The sequence below is a fragment of the Ascaphus truei genome, chromosome 9 (genome assembly GCF_040206685.1).
Source record: "Ascaphus truei isolate aAscTru1 chromosome 9, aAscTru1.hap1, whole genome shotgun sequence".
In the NCBI taxonomy this organism is placed as follows: Eukaryota; Metazoa; Chordata; class Amphibia; order Anura; family Ascaphidae; genus Ascaphus; species Ascaphus truei.
The window spans coordinates 60,065,220-60,087,538 of record NC_134491.1 but is presented as its reverse complement, the minus strand read 5'-3'; the positions used below and the strand labels follow the sequence as shown (position 1 = coordinate 60,087,538).

General features: G+C 44.2%; 1 protein-coding gene across 1 annotated transcript; it reads left to right on the top strand.

The window, feature by feature from the left end:
- Positions 1-3,734: 3,734 nt before the first annotated feature.
- CTSE (cathepsin E) lies at positions 3,735-21,706 on the top strand. Its single transcript, XM_075615154.1, has 9 exons — positions 3,735-3,890; positions 5,400-5,556; positions 6,153-6,270; positions 7,021-7,139; positions 14,030-14,229; positions 14,375-14,497; positions 16,084-16,225; positions 17,286-17,384; positions 21,445-21,706. Exons 1-9 carry the CDS (start codon positions 3,826-3,828, stop codon positions 21,631-21,633), a joined length of 1,212 nt encoding a protein of 403 aa, XP_075471269.1. The 5' UTR covers positions 3,735-3,825; the 3' UTR covers positions 21,634-21,706.
- The last annotated feature ends 613 nt before the right edge of the window (positions 21,707-22,319 follow it).

The window sequence follows — 22,319 nt, the reverse complement described above, 5'->3', positions numbered from 1 at the left end:
TTTATTTGAATTATTTTTAAAACATTTGATCCTATATGCAAGAAATCTATGTTTTAAATAATATATAACAATAAAAAAAAAGTGTAATTCAGTGTTTATCTGTTAAAATTTGTTACCACGCACACATCCATGGTGATTATCATAGATACAACTTGAAATGGTGTAGTTTGGCAAGCACCCGCAACGGCTCAACAAACAAAACGCTGGCAATACTCAGGTGCCTCAACTTAAGAAAGTGATAGGGATACACTACCCCCACCCTCCTCTAGAGCTTGTATGTAGAAGGTACTATCCATACTTGGTTGCTTTCTGGCATCTGCTTCCTACACTGATGTTACTAACTCACAGCTGACTGTGTCTGCACGCAACTCAGTGCACTACTCCCTGTGAAACTGCACCACTAGCAGGAAATCTGCTTTTGCGTGGTATATATCCCGCAGGCACCCCTTGCAGCCTGCTGATTGTGGCTGCACTGCACAGAGGTAAACTGCTATTGCCCAGTATATATTCCCCCAGGCAGTCTTAAACAGGACCTCCGCTACCTACGAAGCCTGTGTCTCATCAGCGTAGTGTACTTCTATTACTGTTCTAGTAATGGACCTTTGCACTACCTATCAATGAATCCATTAATCAGAACCAATAATGCACTGTGGCTCTAATATTATACAAGCCCTTCAGGCTGTATTAAAGTAATAATCCCCTCAGAACAGGGCATTACTGGCCAATAATGCCCTGGCTGGAAGAGTTGAAGGCCCGAGGCGAAGCCGAGGGACTTTAACCCAGCCAGGGCATTATTGGTCAGTAATGCCCTGTTCTGAGAGGATTATTACTATTATAGGCTAAATGTAGGCTTTTTTTAATAAACAATAGACACTTTTGTATAGTTAAATAGATTTTTTTAATTAAAATAAAATGGTAAATACATTACATCACCTTCTATATACACTTACACTGCAGCTATCTATATCCACACACTGCTGCCCCCTCTGTGTGTACACACACACACACCACACTGCAGCTCTACACACACACACACACACTACCGCCCCTCTGTCTACACACACACACCTACACACGCACACACACACTGCAGCTACACACATACACACACTACAGCTACACACACACACACACTGCAGCTACACACACACTACAGCTACACACACACTGCAGCTACACACACACACTACAGCTACACACACACTGCAGCTACACACACACACACACACTGCAGCTACACACACGCACAAACAAATGTCAGACAGCCACTTACTTTTTAGCTACACAAACACTCTCTCTCCCTCACTCCCTCAACTCAAAATGAAGCTGTGTTCACGGAGGGAGGAGGACGAGTTACTGCCTGCTGCTGCTTCCTGGCCAATCCCCTGCCCTGTGTCAGAGCTGTTCTGACGAAAGGAAAAGCTGATTGGCTGGAAATAAACACATTGCAAGCTACAAAAATTCCGGGCATTACTGAATGAATAATGCCCGGAATTTTAACCAATCAGGGAGCAGGGATTTCAATAATGCCCGGAATTTTACTGCTTTAGCCTATAATACACAATATCTAGCAACCTTTCGCTCTCGCATGCAGCCCGCCATACTGTAGAGGCTGCGGGTTACTTCTTATCTCTTACAGATTTTAGTCACCTCATAGCACTTGCAAACAAGCTGACATCAGCTTGCAGAGATAGATCTGACATCTCTCGGGAATGTACTTTCCTAGACCACTTTTGATATTAACTACCACAGTATCATGGGTCCACATCCTATTTTATATTATTTGTTGATACGGTAATGATATTTTTATCTCAAACAAAACAAAAAAAGAAGAAGGGCGCAAGTCATGCGAGTAAATACTTTATAGAAGGAAAAAATGCAATAAATAATACATAAAAATAAATAGAACAAAAAACAGGATAAGTTGCCTGATAAAAGTAGAAGCCCGATTCAGGGGGGTATGCAGTCCTTCATCCGTCTCCTGGAAGGTTTCCATGGTCCCTTGGAAGCTCAAGAAGGAAGCTGGTGCCAAGTTATACCGGTGCGCCATCTCTGCTTGGGCGCCACTCCTCCGTGCGCCGGACACCGACGGGTCGCGCATAATGCTGGAAAAGAACCTGGTGCTGCGGGTGGCGTGCTTCTCTCTCTCAGAGATGATCGCAGAGGGCCGAAACGCATTGGATTTTGAATAGAGAAAGTGTACCCCCTGTAAGATGTGTGAGGGTCCACCTGTTTGTTCCAGTTATTTGGACTTTTTCACTGCAGCAGCATCTGCAACGTGTGCTGCAGTTAGTTAGACGCAGCATACAGCCCAGGGGATCCCCAGAAACGTCGGACCGGAAACGAGCTGTGGTTACATGAGATCCGGGTTCCAGAGAAAGGAGCAAGCCAGCCTCAGCACCAGGTTCTGTCCCAGATTTAAGCGCGTTGCAAATTTTATGAAGGTTTATTCAACTACAATGTTGACGCACAATAAAAATGTCAATGTGATCTTAGTACACAGGCCTTTCCCACTGTTTGACACCCAATTCCCTCCCGTCTCGATTACTGTAACCTCCTGCTGTCCGGCCTTCCTGCCTCTCACCTGTCTCCCCTACAATCTATCCTAAATGCTGCTGCCAGAATCGCTCTACTCTTTCCTAGATCTGTCTCAGCGTCTCCCTTGCTGAAATCACTCGCCTGGTTTCCAATCAAATCCCGCATCTCACACTCAATTCTCCTCCTCACTTTTAAAGCTTTACACTCTTCTGCCCCTCCTTACATCTCAGCCCTAATTTCTCGCTATGCACCATCCCGACTCTTGCGTTCTGCTCAATGATGTCTTCTCTCTACCCCCTTTGTATCTAAAGCCCTCTCCCGCCTTAAACCCTTCTCACTGACTGCCCTGCACCTCTGGAATGCCCATCCCCTCAGTACCCGACTAGCACCCTCTCTATCCACCTTAAGACCCACCTTAAGACACACTTGCTTAAAGAAGCGTATGACTAGCACGGTAGATACTACTAGGCACGAGACATAAAGCTTGGCCCCCTGCAGAAGCATTTATCAAAATGCCCTCCTACTGTCTCTGTACGTTCCTCCTACAAACCAATTAGATTGTAAGCTCCTCGGAGCATGGACTTCTCTTCCTAAATGTTACGTTTATGTCTGAAGCACTTATTCCCATGACCTGTTTTTTGTATTATTTGTTATTTATAGGATTGCCACGTGTATTACTACTGTGACGCGCTAGGTACATTAATGGCGCTATATAAAGACATACAATATAATACTTGCTGCTTCCTCGTAACATGCTCCTTTTCTGCCAAACCCCAATTAAATACACCCTACTAATGGAGAGGCTTGAAAAATAGAAATAAGTGTGTCTAATGCACAAGGATGTATTCCTTCTCTACACTTAGATTGTAAGCTCTTTGGGAGAGGTCTGTAGGTAAGGCAGGAACCAGAGGTGGGGGGTTTTTTTTTGGGGGGGGGGGAGAACTGCCCATTTTATTGTACCCAATTACTTCTGAAAATAAGAACAATTCCTCCCGTATGCAGTTTGTCAGTCCCAGCTATGCAGGGTAAGGCAGTCCCTACCCTGCAGAGCTGACAATCAGTTCACAGCAGCGGGGTCCCTGGAAACTGTCTGGCTTACTCACTCACAGGCTTCTCACCTGCTTGCATTGTGTGGGAATTTTCGTGTAACTGCGGAAATCAGGCGCCTGTTTACTCTGCACTGCAAACAGCCTTATCTGGACTATATGGGCTTGGTTCTAACAGTGGGTATAAGTTGAACATTTCTAGCTGGGTCTGTACAGATACATACTGTCCGGTCTGAGCTACATGTTGAGGATGAAGCGATCGTTGCTAGTTTTGCTCTGTGTGGCTCTGGTCCACGGGGTAATAAGGTGAGTGCATTGTCTTGCTCTGTTTCTCCCCTTGTGCCAGTAAATACTAGTAATACGAAAGGGTTCCGAAAACTCACGAAGATAAAGTCCATTATTAGACAGTAATACTGTACATTAACCTCCTATGTATGTATGTATTATGTGTATATTTATATCTGTATGTAATATGTACAGTATATCTTTATTTGTATATATATATATATATATATATAGTGCAGAATAAATGAGTTCTTCAGTATTAGGTGATACCTTTTTTATTGGACTAACAATTTATGTCATAGGACAAGCTTTCGAGAGTTATCCTCTCTTCTTCAGATAACTCTCGAAAGCTTGTCCTATGACATAAATTGTTAGTCCAATAAAAAAAGTATCACCTAATACTAAAGAACTCATTTATTCTGCACTATCGCAACTGGACTAACACGGCTATTTTCTGCTTTATATATACATATGTATGTATGCATGTATGTAATACATATGTATTAGACCTGACTAAGACATGTGAATGTGCTCACAAGTGATCTTTTTATTTGCTATATGCAACACGGTGGAGGTTTCTTGTTGCCTTTTTCACCCACCATAACTTAAAACGTCATGGGACATCCTACTGCCTTGAAAATTGCAAAGCCAGCAGTACAACCAACTGATGAGACCCATTAAGGTCGAAACATGTCTGTGAATGGTTTCCCTGGCTTTGCATCTGACTCCCATGCTCTGCTTTAAAGCTGTGTTAACAGTGAGCATTAGTTCCATGTAAAAATGGTTTTCAGGCAAAAGGTGACACAGTGTGCTCATTTGCATGTAATTTCCCAGAATCCCTTGCTGCAGTGGAAGCACTTTATGCTAGGTGATAGTGGTGAAAGGCAGGGTTGCAGACCTGTCTAAGACGTGAATGAGTTCACAAGTGATCTTTTTATTTGCTATATGTAATACATATATTTTTATTTGTATGTATGCAATTTGTATATCTTTATTTGTATGTATGTAATATGTATGCATATCTTTAAATGTATGTATGTAATATGTATATCTGTGTATGAATGTATGTAATACGTATATCTTTATTTGTATGTATGTAATATGTATATCTTTATTTGTATGTATGTAATATGTATAGCTTTATTTGTATGTATGTAATATATATATAATAGTGCCAATTAGGCACTAACGCCTGGAAACTCCCATTCAAGTCAATAAGAGTTTCTGTGCGTTACTGCCCAATTGTTACCGACGCGCTTAAGAGCATAACTCCCTAGTTTGTAGAGAGAACTTACAGAGACCGTATGGAAGTATTATGGTAAGTGGGGGAGTACTTTGGAGCTACTGAACGTGACTGGAGCTACTTTTAATGTCAGCAGCCGTCCTAATGTCTTTAAGGTGCCACAATGACACTGGGACAGAAGGAGCATGGTGGTTTATCCAATCTGTCCTAATCTGCAAGGTGACATGATTGTCTGTGGGGTTTGAAAGGTATCTTGTTCTCATTCTGTGGATTTCTCTATTTCCCAGAGTTCCCCTGAAGAGGCAGAAATCTCTGCGCAGAGTGCTGAAGGAGAGTGGGAAACTCTCTGACCTGTGGACCTCACATGGGCTAGACATGGTTCAGTACAGTGACTCGTGTCCCCTGGGACAGACGCCCAGCGAGCCTCTCATTAATTACATGGATGTGAGTGTGCGGGTGCTGTGAGTGTGTAAGAGGCAGTGAGTATGATGGACCAGTGAGTTCACATCAACAGGATGTTGACCGCCAGAGGTGCCTGCAACACAAAATATCCAGACATAAATGTACACACTTTCTCACACAGACATACACACACATATATCTGAACACCCAATCTCACACACACACAAACACATCTGCCTACCCAATATCTCACACACATATCTGCACATCCAATCTCTCACACACACATCTGCCCACCCAATATCACACATACACACATCTGCCCAGCCAATCTCACACACACACACACACACACACACACATACACCTGCACATCCAATCTCAGAAACACACATACATGCGCACACTTTCTCACTGACACACATACATTATCTGCACACCCAATCTCACACACATACAGTATATGTACACACACACACACTCTCATATCTGCACTCACAGTTTTTAGAGACTAGACCTCTTTAGTGGCTCGATTCTTTGGTATCTCTCTTTCTCTCTCTCACACACACTCTCTGCCTCTCTCTCTCACACACGCTCCCCACTGAGCTGTCTCCACGTCCCTCCTTTGCCCTCCCCAGGTGGAATATTTTGGAGACATTTCCATCGGATCCCCTGCTCAGAACTTCACTGTGATTTTTGACACTGGCTCCTCTAACCTGTGGGTCCCGTCTGTGTATTGTACGAGCGCAGCCTGTGGTAAGAGAGCACTATCATTCCTGTCCTGCCAGGGCCGCCATCTCTTTATTTAACCCTCAGGGATTTCGCTCACACTATCGGCTCTGCCATTAAATATAATATAATAAGAAGAAGAAGACGACGAAAGAAAATCCTTATGTTCAGCCGTTAATAACACATGACAGTATGCACAATGCTATACATAGCAGTGTATTACATACAATAATTTCTTCTCCTAAAGAGCAGTATACTGCTCACACTTCAATGCATTGTTCACCACATTTACCTAGCGCAGGATTCGAACTGGAGACCTGTGTAAGGCCTTGGCCATGTTTGGCGCTTGCTGGCGGAAGCGTGCTGACGCGCGCTCCCGCTCAGCACTGAGCCCCTACAGCCGCAATTAGAGCGGCTTTAGTAGGGGCTCACCTGCGCTTCCGCGCGCTTGTGGAAGCGCAGGTCTTAGGGGAATTTAAAATTCCCCCGCTTGCCGGCGAGACAGGCCGGTCACGTGAGCGGTTCGCCCAATGAGGGCGAACCAGCTCCGTGACGTCACTGGCCCGCCCCTGGCCAGTGACGTGCCCGCCCCCGGCCCGCCCCCTGACGGCTGCTGAGAGCGCTTGCGGTAAGCAACCGCAAGGCCAGGGAAAGCACCCGCTTTCCCTGAGCCTCAGCGCGCCTCAGCACGCCAGCGGTAAGCGTGTCCGAGGCCTAACAGTGCCAGCCCATGAGCTCTCCACTGCCCCCTGCTGAATGAGTATCATTTCTATGCAGCTCAACACTCCAGGTTCCAGCCCAGTACATCAAGCACTTACAGTCCTGATGGGAGTCCCTTCTCCATCCAGTATGGGACCGGCAGCCTTTCTGGTATAATCGGAACTGACCAGGTCACTGTAAGTACAAGATGAATAATCTCATTGTTATTTGTAAAGTCTGTAGAGGACAGAGATGTCGAGAGAGACATCCCACCGAGTCCAAAAGTGACCTCCTCATCTAGATATTCATTTACTCCGCAAGTTCTCCACCCCATATTTCCTCCCCATCCCTTTATTTTGGGCTCGTACACATTAAAGCTGCAACCCTCCCCCTCCTCCCCTCCCCCTCCCCACACTCTATATGAGTTTAGCGCACATTATGTAAACATGTCCTGCTCTTTAAAAGAATAAAAATGTTTTCCCAGTGTTACAAATCATGATGTTCTTAATATATAACTACTGAGGTTACCATGGTTACATTTAGACAGCAATGGACTTTGGGGAGCGCTTAATTTTAATCTCCCGAACACTTAATATTACAAACACTTATATCTCCTGAACGAAGCATCAGATTTAAGAAATGTAACCCCCCCCCCCCCCCTTTGGGGACTACTAGCTAGTATAACAGCTTTATAACAGGGTTAACAGTCTTAATGGGTCAACTGTGTAGGTTGACTCAGGTTACTCCCATCCCCAGCATGTGATGCTGTATGACTATGCAGAAAGGGATAGCCACTCCTTTGTATATCTTGTGACCAGTGATGAGAGATAGAAGGGTATATATAGCTACACCCGATGTTCTAGAAACAGGTACCTCCGAGTTCAGACTGAAGCCTCACTGTGAGTCCTGCAAATAGGTTTGTGGGTATGGTTATTCAGGGCCCCCCCCAAAAAAAATTCAGGGCCCCAATAATATTAATACTGGCAGTAATTTTTTTTCTCCCTCCCCCATCCTCTCCATGATCCTCTCTCTAATCATCATCTCCTCACCAGCTCTCCCCCCTCATCATCATCATCAGCTCCCCCCTCCTCATCATCAGCTCCCCCTCACCAGCTCTCCCCCCTCATCATCTCCCCCCCTCCTCATCATCAGCTCCCCCTCACCAGCTCTCTCCCATCAACTCCCCCTCACCACCTCTCCCCCTCCTCCTCATCAGTTCCCCCTCCTCCTCATCATCTGCTCTCCCTCACCAGCTCTCCCCATCATCATCAGCTCCCCCTCACCAGCTCTCCCCCTCATCATCATCAGCTCTCCCTCACCAGCTCTCCCCCTCATCATCATCAGCTCCCCCTCATCATCAGCTCCCCCTCATCCTCATCATCTCTCCCTCACCAGCTCTCCACCTCATCATCATCCGCTCTCCCTCACCAGCTCTCCCCCTCATCATCATCCGCTCTCCCTCATCATCTCTCCCCCTCATCATCATCCGCTCTCCCTCATCAGCTCCTCCTCACCAGTTCTCACCCTCCTCCTCAGCTCTCCCTCACCAGCTTTCCCCCCTCATCATCATCAACCCTTCCTCACCATCTCTCCCCCCTCCCCACCTTTTCTGTCTTCTTCCCTTTCAAGTCTGTTTTTACCCCTGTGATTTAAAGCTGCAGTTCAGTCAATATCCTGCATGTGTGTTTTTTTTAATAAATCAGTTCTGTAGTAAGAAAAAAGACTTTTAGCATTTTCTGTTTTTAAAAAAACAACTCTGAAAGACCAATTTTCTTGTATTCTATTTTAACAGCCATTTGCTAAGGCACTGCCCCTTCATGTCCTGTCACAAGCCCTGGCACACCCCTTTGTCAGCCCTGCCCTCCCTCTAGCACATGTAAGTGCAGGAGTGCTCATGAACAGTGGTTGACAAATCACCAAAAAATCTACTCGCCACACAAAAAAATCTACTCGCCACCTAGTACCAAACGTGTGCTGCTTGTTCCAATATTTACTCGCCCGGGGGTTAAATCCACTCGCCCGGGGCGAGCAAATGTATAGGATTGTCGAACACTGCTCATGAATATTCATGAGCTTCCACTGAGAGACAGAAGCAGAAGAAAAACAGATCCCTTCACTAATTATGTCACCAAATTTCGACCTATCAATACATGGAGAACGAATTGACCTGCAGCTATACAGTTCTTTAGGTAATTAGAGATTGCACACATAAAACTATTGAAGTAAAAAAAATAATTTTAAAAAAAATAAAAAAAGACTGAACTGCAGCTTTAACCTTTTCCCTCCCTCTCACCTTTCCCAGTCTGTCTCTCAAGCTCCAGCTCCAGCCCCACCCACTGACCGAGGCCCCGCCCCTTCCCCTCCCCACCCCTCTCACCTTTCCCAGCCTGTCTCTCAGGCTGCAGCTCCAGCCCCGCCCACTGACCGAGGCCCCGCCCCTTCCCCGCCCCTCTCACCTTTCCCAGCCTGTCTCTCAGGCTGCAGCTCCAGCCCCATGCTGCTGTACTTGAGGCCCCGCCCCTTCCCTCCGGCCCACCTACAGAGGCTCTGCAGAGGAAGGCATTTCCCCCCTCTCCTCCTGCTGTATATCAGGGCCCCGCCCCCTGACCCAGGCCCCGCCCACCCACAGAGGAAGGAATTACCCTCTGTGCTTCGTTCCTGCATCTCAGGGCCCCGCCCCCTGATCCAGGCCCCGCCCACCCACAGAGGAAGGAATTACCCTCTGTGCTTCCTTCCTGCATCTCAGGGCCCCGCCCCCTGATCCACGCCCCGCCCACCTGCAGAGCAAGGGATTTCCCTGTGCTCCCTTCCTGCATCTCAGGCCCGCAATGTGCCGCCGACAGGAGGGGGAGAGCGGGCCCCCCCAAGAGAGTGCCCCCCCCCCCCGGGCTTTAGCTACGCCCCTGATTTGAAGCATTGTAGAACTTTATTTCTGTACTTCAAGCACGGAGATAGATACAAGCAGGATGGAGACTGCTACATGTTCCCTCTCTCTCCAAGTCACTGACACATTATTACATTTTATACACTGCATATTATAGACTGACCACTCAGTACAGTTTAACCACTCCTCTTAATGACTAACCAGACTAAACTTGTCTTTCTGGTATTTTCTATTCCACACTGCTTTCTTTTAGCAAGGCTTTCATGTGTCCATTTGTGTTCTATTGTATCTTTCTTTTCTATTGATCAACCAAGGCTTTCATGTGTTAATTTGTGATCTTGGCCCCCACCCGAAATGTCATCCCATTGTTTTAACATTATCAGTCAGGAAGGGTCATTACAAATAGAATGTAGTTGCAGCCCTTTGGTCAGCTGGGGTGTCAGAAGTGAGTTAAAATGCACATACAGTATATATACATATTTACCACAACCTAACATATGACACTGCTTGCTGAATCAATAAGCTCCTATCCACAGGAGATACTCATCCTATATTTGTATGTATATTTATACTGTTAAAAGCTAAGCAACGAACAAAATGGTGGACAAGATGTTCCATAGCTCCCCTTTACTACAAATCAGATAGGTGTGAGTGGAGCTTTAGGGCTGTTATATAGTGTGTATGGCCGTGCGCACGCGCGTGCCGCACACGTTTTGTGAGTATACTGTGCGCGACTGTGTGTGTGTGTGTGTGTGTGTGTGTGTGTGTGTGTGTGTGTATATGTATGTATGTGTTTTCAAATAAATAAATCCTGTAATAATTTTTTTAATAACGTACATACATATACACGCATATACTTACATTTTCAGCGTCGGTAGCAGCGCAAATTCTTTCTTTTCATCTTTCCCCCTGTCGGCCGGTTCCATTCTCCTTGCCGTGTGCGCGCGAGGCGCAATTATAGAAAGGCTGACTAAGGCACGTTCTATAGTGCTGGGCGCTTGCTACGCCGTGCGCGCGCGGAATTTTAGTTGGCTGACGTGAGTCAGCCTTTCTATACAAGGGCCTCGCGCGCGCACAGCAGGGAGAGGGGAGCCGACAGACAGCGGCGAAGATGAGGAAATTCAACTTTTCGCGCCGCTGCCTGCGCTCAAATGTATGTGTGTGTGTATGTGTGTATATATTTGTGTGTATGTGTGTATGTATGTGTGTCTGCACAAGTCTAATAATTTTTTCTTTTTACTAATGTTTTTTTTTTAAATAAATAAAACAAGTCTAATCATTTTTTCTTTTTACTAATGTTTTTTTTTTAATAAATAATAAAACACACACACACACACACACACACACACACACACACACACACACACACACACACACACACACACACACACACACACACACACACACCCATATACATACACATACACACATACACACATACACACATACACACATACACACATACACATACACACATACACATATACACATAAACACACCCATATACATACACATACACACATATACATATACATATATATACATACACACATAAACACATCCATATACATACACATACACACATACACACACATACATATACATACACACATACATATACATACACACATAAACACACCCATATACATACACATACACACATACACACATACACACATACACACATACACACATATACATGTACACATAAACACACCCATATATATACACATACACACATACACACATACACACATATACATACACATACACACATACACATAAACACACACACATATACATACACATACACACATATACATACACATACATATACACACACATACACACATACACACACATACACACACACATACATATACACATACACACCCATATGCATACACATACACACATACACATGTACACATATACACCCACATACATACACATACACACATACATACACATACACACATATACATACACATACACACATACACACATACACACATACACACATACACACATATACATACACATACACACATACACATACACACATATACATGTACACATAAACACACCCATATATATACACATACACACATACACACATATACATACACATACACACATACACATAAACACACACGCATATACATACACATACACACATATACATACACATACATATACACACCCATATACACACACATACACACACATACACACACATACACACACACATAGATATACACATACACACCCATATGCATACACATACACACATACACATGTACACATATACATGTACACATAAACACACCCACATACATACACATACACACATACACACATACACACATACATACACACATATACATACACATACACACATACACACATACACACATACACACATATACATACACATACACACATACACACATACACATAAACACAACCATATGCATACACATACACACATACACACACACATACACACATACACATACACATAAACACACCCATATACATACACACATACACACATAAACACACCCATATACATACACACATACACATACATATACACATAAACACACCCATATACATACACATACACACACACACACATATAGACATACATATACACATAAACACACCCATATACATACACACATACACACATAAACACACCCATATACATACACACACACACACACACACACACATATACACATAAACACACTCAACACTGTATACACTCAACACAGTATACTCACGAAAAGCATGCAGCACGTGCACGCGTGTTCGCATAGACACGCACGGCTGCATGCTGTATATAACAGCCCTAACGTCAGCCAACCATAAATGCCGCGCACGGCGTAGCGCGCGCCCGCACTATAGAACCAGCCTTAAGAGGGATTAGTGTTGCAAAAACCTTAACCCCTTACCCTAAAATCCCTTGCCATTAAACCTTACCCTAATCCCCTACCTAAAAACCTAACCCATTACCCTAAAACACCTAACCTTAACCCCATTGCCCGAACCCCTAAGTTACCCCTTAAATAAACTTACCTTGGCATAGCAGCCGGCGGCTGAACGCCCAGTGGCGGAGCGGCGTAGGGTCCCTCTGCGGCCAAACGCCGGCGGAGACTTGGTGGTGGTGAGATGGCTGTGACCAAATGTCCAATTCCACACTTGCTTGTTAGTGTGAGCATTCTAATGGAACGGTTATAGGAGGAGTTAGGGGAGAGTCCGTGTGATATTACAATGAATTTGCTGCAACAACCTGTGCAGGATTCCTTTCTCTAATCTAGTAGCATCGAATTTGTCCTTGTCAAGCCACGCGATGTGACACAGTCATAAGTAACGGACTAAAACTCACGCGGTGTGACACAGTCATACGTAACGGACTAAAACTCACGCGATGTGACACAGTCATACGTAACGGATGAAAACTAGCCAAAAATCTGTATTTTGTATTACAAATCGCTCAATGTATGTACAGTATATATGTCTTTATTTATATAGTGCCCTTAATGTCCATAGTGCTTCACAGCAGTAATACACGTGATAATCATATAAATAACAAATAATACAAATAACACACAATGGGAAGAAGCGCTTCAGACATAAAAGTTACATTTAGGAAAAGGAGTCCCTGCTCCGAAGAGCTTACAATCTAATTGGTTGGTAGGAAGAACGTACAGAGACATTAGGAGGACATTCTGGTAAGTGTGTCTGCAAGGGGCCAAGGTGTTAATTATCAGCCATGGAGCTACTCATACGCTTCCTTAAGCAGTTATGTTTTGAGTCGAAGACTGAGCCACTGATTGAGCCACCTGTGCTGAAGTATACTGTAAACCTGACCTGTTCGTGGCCCTTGTGGACTGTGGTTGGCCACGCCTGCACTAGAGCTACTCAACATCTGGTTTAATTCAATGCTAGAGCTGCTGCTGAATTGCAAAGGCTGTAGGTTCTGGTCCTGTTGGGCCTGACACCAATCCCCCCTTCATCACAGGGGGCATACGACCTGCAAGTATAGGTCTGGTGCACACTGACACAGATACACATTTCTTCTCTGTGCTTTAGAGCAAATTGCACCATTTTGATAGACATGCCCCTGGAATCTTTCCCTGTACCCATTTGTAGTCTCTCATGGGGTGCTCCCAACCTCTCCTCCTCTCCCCACAGGTACAAGGTATCACCGTGCAGGGTCAGCAGTTCGGAGAGAGTGTATCTGAACCAGGAAGCACCTTCGTGGATGCAGCTTTCGATGGCATCCTGGGCCTGGCGTACCCCGCCCTGGCAGTGGGGGGCAGCACTCCTGTGTTTGATAACATGATGACTCAGAACCTGGTGGAATTGCCCATGTTCTCTGTCTACATGAGCAGGTACACAAACCCCAACGAAGCTGGATCTTAACTTAAGACTTTAACACATAACTCCCCATCACGCCTGTCGAGGGTGTAACCCCAGTCTAGCACTCAGCCAGCACCCCTCAACTCTCCTTGTTACCTGCCCCATCTCCTTCCCCAGGGACCCCAGCTCCTCGGTGGGAGGAGAGCTGATATTCGGTGGCTTTGACACTTCGCGCTTCTCTGGTCAACTGAAGTGGGTGCCAGTCACTAATCAGGGGTACTGGCAGATCCAGCTGGATAAGTAAGTACATGATTATTACATCTCTTGTATCCTGGCAAAAATGCATCTTGACACTCACAAAACAAAAGTAATTATTTGGATTAATATATATATGTGTGTGTGTGTGTGTGTCTGTGTGTATGTGTGTATATATCAAGTAAAGAATGGTGGGGAGCCGTATTGGTCCTTTCTTCCATGTAGTAACAAAGGAGGGAGCGGGAGTAGGGGGTATGATACCTTTTATTGGACGAACAAGTCGTTGAAATGTTACAAGATTTCGAACCTCTCAGGGTCCTTCATCGGGTACGCAACAGACCCTGGATTTTGCCCACGCTTGAGAACAAGGAGATACAACACAATGGACCACATCCAAGTCATATAAGAAGTGATTTCATGAAGTAATGAATATGATCTACGACTCAGTTTAGGATTTGTAGATAACAAAAAAAAAACATTCGATTCTGTCTTCACCTCAGCCGTCCTAGATGCACTAAGAAAACAAAATGTTGTTTAAGAAGCCTACATTGATACCATAAAAAACATTTACGAGAATGCCACATCAACCATTCGATTCCATGATCACACAAGCAAGATAAGGATCAGCAAGGGAGTTGTGGCAGGGAGAGACTGTGTCATCACAGGATTTTACTGCAACATTTGAAGAATTGTTCAAGAAATTAAAATCAGGAAGAAAAAGGAATCAAAATCAATGGTGAATTTTTGAGTCAACTCTGATTTGCAGATGACATTGTGATTTTTGACACAAGTCCAGCAAAAAATTGGAGAAATTGCGAAGCAAGTAAGAATGTGGGGCAATCTATGGATATCAACAAGTTGAAAGTGATGTTCAACATGTGTCAAGTCTGCCAAGATGAGAGAAATGGAATAGAACTATAAGAAGTCAAAAGACTATGTCTACCATGTCTGGCAAATAACAATGGATGGGAACCTTTTGAATGAAATCAATTGGAGAATGAAGATGGAATGGAGGCATTTGGAAGAAACAAGACAATATTTCAAGGGAACCTTCCACTGTGCTTCAAGAAGACCGATTTTGACCAGTGTATTCTTCTGCCCATGCTCACTTATGGATGTTAAACTTGGACCCTAAACGCAAAGATAATTCAGAAGCTTCAGGCAACGCAAAGAAGTATGGAGAGATGTCCCATGGGTATTACCCAAAGAGACAGGAAAAAGAATGAATGGGTTCGAAACCAAACAAGTCTGTGATATCATCACAAGGGTTGAGAAATTAGAATAGCAGTAGGCCGGACATATCACAAGAAGAAATGACCATCATTGGACAAAGATGGGGCTCAACTGGATTCAAAGAGATTAAAAGACGACGACCGAAAGAAAGATGGGAGGATGAAATCAGAAAATGTGTTGGAGCCACGTGGAGAAGAGGGGCTTGCAACTGCTGTACCTGGAAGATCATTGAGGTGGCTTGATCCAGTAGTGGGAAGACAAGGGCTGCTGATGATATATATATATACGCACACACAGACACACACCACACACAGACACACAAAAATATATACATATATACATAAACACACACACACATGCTAGATACCTTGACACACTCCACCCCCTTCTCCCTACAGCATACAGGTGGGAGGGGAGGAGATGTTCTGCAGTGGGGGTTGTCAGGCCATCATAGACACCGGCACCTCCATGATCACTGGTCCCCCCTCCGACATCCTTCAGCTTCAGAACGCAATCGGAGCCACCGCTGCAGACGGCGAGGTGAGATCTGCTCATACCTTGGAAACCGTCTTGTACAATGCTTTCAATGTCAGAAGCACTGTCCCCTCGGGCAGTAAAAAGGTTAAATTACCCATAATCCTGGAACTTCTGACTGTTCCTATGAACCTCATATTTCTTTTATATTTAATAATACAAGTATGATTGTGCATAGCAGGGATATGATTCCAGCCCAGCCCTGCCGAGTTTACATTCTAATCTTAGACTTGCCCAAGGATCTGCCACTCAGTTCAGCCACAGTGACATCAGTATTTCCATTAACATTTTCCATCCTGCATGGTTAGAAAGGGTCCCTTGTAGAGGAGAAGAGTGTTGGAGAAGGAGAAAAGGCAGAGGGTCAGTTTGCTCCTATAGGTAGGTCAGACTGAGACATAAAGTCCCACAGTTGCCCCCCTCCCCACTCCTCCCACTCTTCCCATTGTCCTCTCCACTGGAAAACCTCAGACCCTATTAGATGCTTTGGTTTCTTTCATATTTAGGATCCACTAGTGTCTATCCCAATGAGTTTTGAACTCCCTTACTGTACCAGCCTCCACCACCTCTGCTGGTTAGCTGATCCACTAACCCAACATCCTTTCTGTGAAGAAGTCCTTCCACACATTTCCCCTTAGCCTTCCACCCTCCAGTTTCAGAATACGACCTCTTCTTTGAACACGTCCCTGTCTTTGCAATATGCCACCCTCCTGCCCCTTGTTGAATCCCGTTATATATTTGAAAGTGTCTTTATATGTTGATATATATATCCCCCTATATTTAAAAACCAATATACAGGCAGTCCTCGGTTATCCAACGGAACCCGTTCTGGAAGTAGCGTTGGATAGTGAAACCGGTGTAAAGTGAGTCCCATGTTAATCAGTGGCGGCGAGCGTTGGATAACGCATTCAGGAGTCGGATAACGAGTTCCGGAGTCGGAAAACGTCCAATAGGGTTGCATTTTAAAGTGTTGGATATGCCATTCGTTGTAAAGTGAAATGTTGGATAGCGAGGACTGCCTGTATATTAATAAAGTCTTAACGCTGACGGAACCTCTCTCCTCTCTTAGTATGCAGTGGAGTGTAGTAACCTGATTGGGATGCCCACTGTGACCTTCACCATTAATGGAATCGGGTACACGCTGTCTGCTGAGCAGTACACTGTAATGGTAAGTTCTGGGGGCACTTGTTGCACTAAGGACGTTACAGACCCTCCTTGAAAATTCCTGCAGACTCCAAGTGATTCCACCCTTTTGTTCTCCATGAAAGGACAGAGGGGACCGAGACGGCCAGGGGACAATGACACAGAGTACCTACAGTGCTGTATTTGGGGAGGTCTCCGTGCCAAAAACCCTAATACAGCACTGCTCCTTCTGGCACTGAATGTAGACATGGGCAAATGTGTCGAAATTTGCTAATGCAGGTTTTTCGAATGAAAAAAAAGACGGAAAAAAAAATATTTTGAAGGAACTTTCTGAGTAAAAAATCTGAACTAAATTAGCCAATTTTGCCGTTCCATTTCCAAAAATAGTTAAGCTAATGTGAAAAATGTCTTTTTCGTGGTGAATACGAACGTTGGATAAAAATGTGCCCATCTCTAACTTAACGGGGTACATATATTTTGGGGTGAGATGTCCCCCATGTTTACACAAAGCTAGGGATGATCTCTGCCCCACGCTCTCCTTCTAGCCCCTCTTGTTACACTTCCCGCACCCCTTTAATTAGTGACAGGGTTGTTTCACAATCAAAAAAGTGTGTGTGGAAAGAGTTGTATCCTGGCAACAAAAGAGTTAAACGATAATGGGGGGAGCAGGAAGGGAGTAGGGGGAGAGGGATTTCTGTGTCTTGATTGTTTTTTATTCTTTTGATTTTTCATATTTTTTGTATTACTATCTTTAAATAGGGTGCTACATTTTGATCTATCTACATCCATAGGCTACCCTCTTTTAACCTCTTACCCATTAACTTGGTAAACTTTAGTTAATCCACTGGTTCTCAGTTATATGCATATATGTGTAGAGATCAATTTATGAGACAGTTTGTAGTTTTTGCGATGGTTGCCGCTGTTTTTATCCCCTTTATTTTTGTGTATATATATATATATATATATATATATATATATATATATATATATATACATACACTTAGTTAACTGTGTGCTCATTTGCATGTAATTTTCCAGAATCCCTTGCTGCACTGGAAGCACTGTGTGCTGTGGGATAATTGTGAAAGGCAAGGTTGCAGACCTGTCTAAAGACATGCAAATGAGCACACAGTAATATTTCCATTTGCTATATATATATATATATATATATATATATATATATATGCAAATATAGCTGTATGCTCATCTGCATGTCTTAGGCAGGTCTGCAACCCCGCCTTTCCCCATTATCACCCAGCATACAGCACTTCCACTGCAGCAAGGGATTCTGGGAAATGACATGCAAATGACCACACAGTGTCACTTTTTGCCTCAATAACCATTTTTAACATGGTTCCCTATAGGCTTAAGCTTGCTGCATGGTCACAGCTTTGAGCACAGCCAGGGTTAAGGTGCATACCCAGAAAACCACCCACAGACAGCTGTTTCGACCTTGATGGGTCTCATCAGTGTGGGGTTGATTTTACTGGGAATGCAAGAGAGGCTTATGGGATAGGCTAAACCATAATACTGAGTTAAGTTATGGTGAGTAAAAAAAGTGACAAAAACCCTCCACAGGAAAGCAAATATGCAAATATAGCTGTATGCTCATCTGCATGTCTTAGGCAGGTCTGCAACCCCGCCTTTCCCCATTATCACCCAGCATACAGCACTTCCACTGCAGCAAGGGATTCTGGGAAATGACATGCAAATGACCACACAGTGTCACTTTTTGCCTCAATAACCATTTTTAACATGGTTCCCTATAGGCTTAAGCTTGCTGCATGGTCACAGCTTTGAGCACAGCCAGGGTTAAGATGCATACCCAGAAAACCACCCACAGACAGCTGTTTCGACCTTGATGGGTCTCATCAGTGTGGGGTTGATTTTACTGGGAATGCAAGAGAGGCTTATGGGATAGGCTAAACCATAATACTGAGTTAAGTTATGGTGAGTAAAAAAAGTGACAAAAACCCTCCACAGGAAAGCAAATATGCAAATATAGCTGTATGCTCATCTGCATGTCTTAGGCAGGTCTGCAACCCCGCCTTTCCCCATTATCACCCAGCATACAGCACCATGTTAAAAATGGTTATTGAGGCAAAAAGTGACACTGTGTGGTCATTTGCATGTCATTTCCCAGAATCCCTTGCTGCAGTGGAAGTGCTGTATGCTGGGTGATAATGGGGAAAGGCGGGGTTGCAGACCTGCCTAAGACATGCAGATGAGCATACAGCTATATTTGCATATTTGCTTTCCTGTGGAGGGTTTTTGTCACTTTTTTTACTCACCATAACTTAACTCAGTATTATGGTTTATATATATATATATATATATATATATATATATATATATATATATATATATATATATATATATATATATATATATATATATATATATATATATATATATATATATATATATATATATATATATATATATATATATATATATATATATATATATATATATATATATATATATATATATATATATATATATATACATACACACACACACACACACACGGATATACAGACATACACACACATATATGTATATGTATAGGGAGAAGGAGTGGCTCAGTAAGTAAAGACACTGACGGACACTGAGATTGCTGCAGGGGAGCCTGGTTCAATTCCCGGTGTCGGCTCCTTGTGACCTTGGGCGAGTCACTTTATCTCTTTGTGCCTCAGGCACCAAAAACATAGATTTTAAGCTCCACGGGGCAGGGACCTGTGCCTGCAAATATGTCTCTGTAAAGCGCTGCGTACAATTAGCAGCGCTATACAAGAATATGCTATTATTATTATTTATACAGACACACATACACATGTATACATATAGACACACACACACACACGTGTGTGTGTACAGTATATATATATATATATATATATATATATATATATATATACACACATACATACAAACACACACATTTATACATGCTATTTGTAACACGCCTCGCCCTACTCCCATTCCTGTGTGCTCTGTAACAATACATTAAGGTGTGCTGCTTTGCAAACACTATTCATTTGCAATTAATCTTGCCTTAGTTAGATTAGGTTAATCAGCAGGACACAGATTTATTAACTCCTTCTATTCCAGGTCCTGATAACACGCATTCACCCCGTCCCTACCAGAGGGGCCTGTAAGGCATGGCTCCTCAGGGTATTATGTTGCTCTGCAGTGCGTGGCTAGCTCACCCCTCTGGTAACGAAAGGATTAATAAAACACAAACAACAACGTTTTGGCGCTGTCTGCAAAATAATTGTCGATCTGCTACATCTGGCCACTTTTAAAATGGCTGCTACTGCTTCCCTTTCGGTTAAATAAAAGTGTGATAGGAATTCACTAAAGAAATAGAAAAAAAAAGATAATACTGCCAAATTGTAAGTGTTTTATGCTTTGCCAAGAAGTCTCCCTCATTAGCAGTGTGTCACCCATTAACAGCGCGTCTCACTCATTAGCAGTGTGTCCCTCATTAGCAGCGCGTCTCCCTTATTAGCAGTGTCCCTCATTAGCAGCGCGTCTCACTTATTATCAGCATCTCCCTCATTATCAGCGTCTCCCTCATTAGCAGCGTCTCCCTCATTAGCAGCGTCTCCCTCATTAGCAGCGTGTCTCTCATTAGCAGCGTGTCCCTCATTAGCAGCGTGTCTCCCTCATTAGCAGTGTGTCTCCCTCGTTAGCAGTGTGTCTCCCTCATTAGCAGTGTGTCTCCCTCATTAGCAGTGTGTCTCCCTCATTAGCAGTGTGTCTCCCTCATTAGCAGTGTGTCACCCATTAACAGTGCGTCTCCCTCATTAACAGCGCGTCCCTCACTAGCAGCGCGTCCCTCACTAGCAGCGCATCTAATGGTGCTACGCCACTTCTGCCGCCAGAGGACACCTTACGACCTATTCACTTGAATCTGTTGTGTAAGGTGTCTGGTCCTGCACTGGAAGACGTCTCATGGACTAGCACTGCTTGGTAAACACGGCCCCTGAGTCTCGGTAGAAGACCCTTTTGGCACGGTAAGGGTTAAAGCAGCCCAGGGCACCCCCCGACCTATACGTCTCTTTCTCTTCCCTCCCCAGGACAGCTCAGATGGCTCAGACTTCTGCAGCAGCGGCTTCCAGGGTCTTGATATTAAACCCCCAGCTGGGCCCCTGTGGATTCTGGGAGACGTTTTCATTGGACAGTATTACTCTGTATTTGACCGGGGTAATAACAGAGTGGGGCTCGCCCCTGTGGTCCCTTTACCCTATCTATCTAACGGGGTGTGAAACAGAAATTTGGGCAGATTCCACACGATGCAAACCCCTGATTTATAATAAAGAGATCTTGTTTGTTAAATCACCAGTTTGTTCAGCCTAATTCTTTTTACAGGGTATTATTCCCCATATACATCCTTTTCTATATTAACATCTTCACTACATGACCCCTCCCTATAGCTCCTTTTGCTCCATAGAACAGCTCCCTATAACTGATCTATTACTCCATACAGTATAACCAGTAGCACAAGCAGGGTGCGTGCAAGGGTGCATTTGCACCCCCCAAGAATTGGTATCGCGCTTACAGACGCCCCGCGCTCTTCCCCACAGCAATGAAAACGGATTGCCGGGAGAGAGAGCAGGGCCTCGGTAGCAGAGCAGCCCTCCTTATCGACGTCGCGGCGGCATGTGATGCTGTGTCGTCATGGTGACACGACGACACATGGTGAAGTGTTGCCATGACAACGCGCTGTCACGTGATGCATCGATGGCACATGGCGACACATTGTCATGACAACGCACCATTACATGATGCTGCTACGTCATGATGACGTTGTATCACGCAACGTCGATAGGGTGGGCTGGAAAAACTGCACCATCCAATCAGAAATTCTAATTGCGCCCCTGAGTGTAACTGCTCCCTATAACTCTTTCTACTGCTCCATATAACCTCTTCTATTACCTTATATCACCACTCC